Source organism: Mchenga conophoros, linkage group LG7 (assembly GCF_057382185.1).
Source record: "Mchenga conophoros isolate Kocher_MC1m ecotype Shallow Benthic linkage group LG7, M_conophoros_male_GT1.1, whole genome shotgun sequence".
NCBI classification, from domain to species: Eukaryota; Metazoa; Chordata; class Actinopteri; order Cichliformes; family Cichlidae; genus Mchenga; species Mchenga conophoros.
In genome coordinates, this window is record NC_140532.1 from 19,901,294 (window position 1) to 19,907,498 (window position 6,205).

The following is a 6,205-nucleotide window of genomic DNA, read 5'->3' on the forward strand; positions in this document are numbered from 1 at the left end:
GGTGGCGGTGTGTGTTCCTTCTTTTGTGCTAAGATTTTTATATTTAAAAAAAAAAAAAAATCAGTTGTTTACAACTTAGAACGTCCACGGCTCTCTTTTACAACTTGGTCAGAAGTTCTTCATCTTCCTCTGATAGTACTATACAGAAATAGTAGTTGTTGTTTGCTTTTTTTTTGTTTTTAAAAAAAAAAAACCATTCAAACCCCATGGCCGCAGAGTTTTTAATTAATAATATTAAAAAAGGAGTGTTAGTATTTTTGTAAGGAAGGGATGTCATATTTATTTTACATTGTGGGCCCCGTACAGCCCACTTTGATGGGGCTAGACCGTCGAGTAGGCCAGAGCAGTGAAACTCCCCTTTCTGTCAGAGCAGACACATTTAACTAAACTTTTAATCCCTGAGATTATGATAATATAAGGAAAAAGTGCAATTTCATGATAGAATGTGTAAAATAACAAAAGGTTCTTGTAGCTTATTGCCCAGATTTATAAAATCTAAAATTATCAGGTTTATAAAATTTAACAACTTTATAAAGTCTCGTTTTGTTAATTCAGATTTTTTTTCAGACCCACTTTAGAAAAACTAAAATTTCTTCAGTAGATGGTGAAGAAATTGGTGATGTGATGGAATTTTTGGTAATTTCATTATTTAACTATTACATGCACCACACAAAGATGAACTCCTTCAAAGCCATCCAGTTATTGTCTTTGCCAGGCTGGTTCTGACCCTCGCACCGTATGTTTGACACCCCTGTAAAGTGATGGGAGACCTCTAATCTCTAAAGGGTTATCTAAACATATATGTGGTCAAAAGAGTGGCTGGTAGGGTCTCACATTGAGCCCACACAGAAATCAGAACAACTTAAGTGTGCTTTAAACAATGCTCATCCAAAGTCTCTAAAGTTGTAGTGGAGAGAAGCAGAAATGCAATTGTTCATCTGGTGTTTTAATAATAGTAGCAGAGTGCACTGACTGGGACGTTGGTCCAAAGTCTTCCATAAGCGTTCAACTAGGGTTAAAATTTTGGGAATATGAAGCTATGCAACTCACATAATTTTCATGCTCGTCAAACCATTTAGCGACCCCTCGTGCCCTGAGGATAGAAGTAAAATCATGGAAGAGACCGCTTCCATGTCCACAGGAAAAAGGCGATTACTAAAAAAAAAAGTTAATTAAATTGTAAATATCTACAAGGGAAAATGTAGGCCTAAACCATGTCGGGGGAAAAACGGCAACAAACTGGATTTTCTAAATGCAGGGGTCAAATAATCGGATCTTCCTTGAATGTGTCATTTGTTAGTTCCTGCCAGCATGGAGAAAGTTTACTCTACTGTTTTGGCGGCGGGGGGTCTTATCTTAGTTTAACTGAGCGAACTCAATAAATAAATAAATAAATAAAAGAAAAAAACTGCATCAACAATACGGTTTGGACGTTTGAACTTTTCAACACCAGTTCTGACCCTTTATGCTTACCGTAGTCTTAGCACAATCATGGCGACTGTCATCTGACTGAAAAGTTTTGATGTGAAACTTTTTGAACTGATGTCTTTCACAGTCCCGCTGGCTGGCGTCAGAATAACCCAACTGCGATCGTTTATAATCGTGCCAAACGTCAGATGGAAGAATACAAACAAGTGACATCCAAGATGTGAGTGTTTTGACCGCTGACACTAACCGTCCTGAAGATGTGCCGCTGAGGAGCTAACGCCAGCTAAGCTAGCTACTTTCAACAAGTTAGCCCGCTGGCTAAACCGAGTTTGAATGTCACAGCGGACAGCAGACCGGGTAATATCTGACTTAAATGCCATTTTTTAGTTTCAGGTCGTTGGTATTTAATTTAAAAGGAAAATGTGTCGTTTTCTACGTTACTGTGTCAGTCACTGCCTTCACGCAGCGATGACCCGGCTGGAGGAAGTCAACGGAGAGATGAGCATGTGGTCATCAGTCCGGTGGCTAGGCTACTTGTCCGGGCTTAACCTGCTCGTGGCCCTGTGCATAGGTCTCTATGTCCGGTGGGAAACAAGCGCGGAGTCCGCTCTTCTTGTCATTTTTGTTTTGGCCCTGGTTGTCCTTGGAATAGCCATTGGCCTCTACTACTTCAGTATGGAGAGGATGAGCCTCAACATCCTCCACCTGTGGTTCGGTTTTTTGCTGGGTCTCCTGTGTTTCCTCAACTCCCCCGCCCTGGACGTCGACGTCAGGGAGCAGGTTACCAACTACCTGCTGCTGGCCAGCGTGGCTCTGAGGACACTGTGGGCACTGCTGGAGAGACTGGTTGGATGTGCTAGGTATCGCCCTGCCTTCTTGACCTCCGCGGAGCGCCTGGAGCTAGCTGGCTTTGCGATCGCCAGCACCGCGCTGCTCATTCAGAAGTCCCTGAGCGTGATGGTGCTCGTGGTCGCTCTGGGCACGGTCATGGTTGCGCTGCGGATGAAGGCGCTCCTGGCGCTCGCCAACCTGGCCTGCTTCGCTGTCATCACTGCCGTGCTGTTCTTTAAGTCTCTGAACATTACCACCAACCCGTTCGCCCTCTCCTGCTTCTTCAGCCAGCTCATCTGCGACCCTCTGCTCGATGTCTACTTCAGCGGCCTCTCTGTGACCGAGCGCTGGCAACCGTTTCTGGTGTGGAGGGGGCTGTGGCGCCGGGTCTCCCTCCTGCCCCTGCTGGCGGTGGAGGTGAGCTTCATCGTCCTTTCTGCTGTGAGACTTTTAGACCAGGAACAGTGGTACCGCACGATCCCAGCCTTCGTGGTGTGTGCGCTCTTCTGGGGTATTTGCCACATGGTGTTTGTCATCACTGTGTGGGGTTTTCACTCTAAGCTCAGCGAATGCCAGAGGCTGTGCTGGTCGGAGGTCAGCGGCCTGGACAAGGTGATGGCCTCCAAAGGCATGCGACATTTCTGCCTCATCTCTGAACGCCTGGTGTTCTTTACTCTGGTGTCCACGGTAGCTGTGGGTGCTCTGTGCTGGCAGGTAGGTCTGTCTCAAAAATGCTTTACTGCTGCAGCACACGGGTTATTCTGTTTCCTGTTTCATTTTTTCCTTTACGTGACTCTTGTAAATTTGCTCAGCAGGCCAAAAACAGTTTGTTTGTGAGCACTTTCCTGCTCATTCTGCCCCTGGAGTCTCTGTTCCATGGACTCTTCCATGAGCTCGGGAACACCCTGGGAGGAACATGCGTGGGCTATGCAGTGGTCATTCCCACCAACTACTGCAGGTAGAGGACCAGCGTTGTATCTGAGAATTAGAAACCTCTCCAATTTAGACCACATTCAGATTCATGTTTGGATTTACATCATTGATATTCTGTGCGCACAAATGAAATGGAATTCTGAAAGTGGCATAATTCTCCTTCCTGTTACAGTCCTGACGGTCAGCCGATGCTGCTGCCTCCAGGCCAGGTGCACGAGTTGAACAGGCGCTCTACGGGTATGTTGAACAACGTGCAGCGCTTCTTTGCCCACCACCTGATTGAGACGTTTGGCTGTGACTATTCCACCAGCGGGGTAACCCTGGAGGCTCTGCAGTCCAAGATGAAATCCTTTCTGGACCTCCGTACCCCAGACGGCCCACGCCACGACACCTACGTAATCTTCTACAGTGGCCATACGCATCGCACTGGCGAGTGGGCGCTGGCAGGTGAGAGAGGCTTTAAGTTGAAGCAGTCATGATTGGGACTCGCTTTTTTCTAAACCTGTGTATGTATTTGAAGGGAAAAAAAGTTTGGCACTTTCCAAAAAGGAAACCTGGGTTGTTGTAAAAACATATATTTTTAACCAAGTATTGAATTGAAGTTTAATTTATTTGAGTATAAAATGCTGTTTTGTTTATTAAATAGCCAGAAATATTAGGAAAATGGATATTAATGCATACTACATCCTAAATGTACAATCAGTCATGCATATGTCTGTAGGTACTCCACCCAGAGGCCAATTTTTAACTAGCAAAAACCCTGGCAGTAGGATAATGCAAAAAAAGAAAGAAAAGAAATAGAGACCTCTCCCAGGCCTCTGGCAGAGGACCTGAGCTTGAAGGATTAACCACCCCATTTTTTTTTTAAATATATATATATATATATATATATATATATATATATATATATATATATATATATATATATATATATATATATATAAATAAATCAGCTGTTTCATGCGCACATCTTTAGGTGGAGACACTCTACATCTGGATCACATCTTGGAGTGGTGGAGGGAAAAGAACACCAACTTCTGTTCCCGCCTTGTTGTGGTGCTCGACTGTGACAACTCTCTGCCATGGGTGAAGGCGGTTACCAAGGTGGAAAATCTGTATGTTGCCATCCAGGGAGCGACGCTCTCTAGAGCGGCGGACGTCGAGCTGCATGACCTGCCGCAGCTCGGAGACTTCACCTCCGAGTGGGTGGAGTACAACTGCAACTCAAACAGCAACATCCAGTGGTCAGAGAGGGGCAGGGCGGTTTCTGCTGCTTACGGCATCTCCAAACACTGGGGCGACTACACGCTGCACCTACCAACAGGAAGCGACGTCACCAATCACTGGAGCATGTACTTCCCCCGGGTTACCTATCCCGTGGTCCAGCTGGCGCTGTGGTGCGGCAGCCTGAACCTGCTGTGGACCTGCAGCGCCTGCCTGCGATGTCTCAAGAGACTCAAGCTCAACTGGTTTCCACCAGCAATACTGGACACGGGGCAGGGCTTCAAACTGGTCAGATCATAGAAATATGTGTGAACCTGTTTTTATTTGAAGAATATATTTCTAAAAAATATTTTCTAAAGTTTTTGTTTGTTGTTGTTAGGTTTGGGGGTTTGTTTGTTTTTTTTATTCTTTTTGTATCCCAAAGACGGGCAGCTGTTGGATTATAAGATTGTTAACCAGAATCCTTTCAAGTTACTTTAAAATAAGCCAGTTACTGATTGGGATGTTGATAGAGTTATTATTTAAAGTGTCTGAAAAGCAGTTCTGTTAATGTGTGACTGGATTCGAAGGTCTTATTCTTTCTTCCCCAGACATTAGACAAATACACAATGCAAGGTGAGACTGAACATGGACCCTATTTTGCACATTTTAGCACCGTATTGACTGTTAGATCTGAGCCACCTCAGTTTTCTGCACATTCACACAGGTGCCTTTTAGCTTCACCAAAACTCAGACTTGCTAGGCTGATTGTTTTTAACCTTAAACCAAAGAGTCGACGGTACGTTTTCAGAGGAGGATCTCAGGCATAAAAGCTGTTCTCTGCACTCTTCAGCTGCAGGTTTTGCTATTATTATTCTGTTATGATGAAATGATTCCTCGTACATTTTTCTGCACTCCTACAAATATTTTGTCACTCGTTGCTTACTGCATGCTTGAATGCACTGCTTTGTCTGTTCTAAAAAATATTTTAGAATGCCTTTTACCAGGTGATCTTTAAATCCACTCCTGCTGCTGCAGGGAGTCCTCAAAGACTTAATTGTACCAATGCACTACAAGCCAGGTACCGGAAGACCTGCAGTCTCTCTTGTAATGGACCACAGGAATTTGTTTTCTTCCTGGGGGTTTATTACAGTTCACTGAACTATGCAACTGTATGCCAATAGGCTGTGTGTGTGTGTGTGTGTGTATAGAAAGGGATTCATGGGAAGAAAACCTGTTGGAGCTATGCAATAAAAAGTCAAATATCACTCTAATGTATGAACTTGCTTATCTCCTTATATTATTTTTTAAAAAGGGGTATCATTTCATCCATCTCCTTAGTCTTGTCCAGTTCAAAGTTGCAGAGGTGCTGTTACTCATCAGTGCCATTGAGTCCGCTTGGATTCTGCTTATTTATCAGTTCTGATTACTGAGGTACCACTGTTGTTCTTTCCCAAAAGGAACCGATAGTCGTCAGGATATTTTATTCTGGTGGATTGGATAGTTTGGAACTGACAAATGTTGAAGACTTCTTTTTTGCATGCCCACTATCTTGTGATAATTTGGTAGCAGCGCAATGGTGATACTATTTGCAATGTTTATCTTGTGTAAAATCCATAATCACAAGTAACTTTATAGAAAACTGAGGAATCTGGAAAGCTGGCAACATTTCAAATTTCAGAAGAGGAAAAAGTGTGTATGCCACAGATGTGTGACAAAGCATTTTAGTAGTTGCTTCCCAAGTTTTGTGGCAGTTTCCCCCTTGTAGACGCACATGTCCAGCCCGTCTAACGAGTACATCAAGAGCAAA

The 6,205-nt window shown here is 44.0% G+C and overlaps 1 protein-coding gene across 3 annotated transcripts; it reads left to right on the plus strand.

Moving 5' to 3' along the window:
• Nucleotides 1–1,848: 1,848 nt before the first annotated feature.
• tmem168b (transmembrane protein 168b) lies at nucleotides 1,849–5,649 on the plus strand. Of its 3 annotated transcripts, none has more exons than XM_085282794.1 (4): nucleotides 1,849–2,973; nucleotides 3,072–3,217; nucleotides 3,365–3,639; nucleotides 4,169–5,649. In XM_085282794.1, the coding sequence occupies exons 1-4, from the start codon at nucleotides 1,849–1,851 to the stop codon at nucleotides 4,714–4,716; spliced, it is 2,094 nt and encodes a 697-aa protein (XP_085138920.1). In that variant the 3' UTR covers nucleotides 4,717–5,649. The 3 variants fall into 3 exon arrangements, with proteins under 3 accessions (XP_085138920.1, XP_085138919.1, XP_085138921.1); XM_085282793.1 differs by having other exon boundaries at nucleotides 3,075–3,217; XM_085282795.1 differs by having other exon boundaries at nucleotides 1,849–2,676; nucleotides 3,075–3,217.
• The last annotated feature ends 556 nt before the right edge of the window (nucleotides 5,650–6,205 follow it).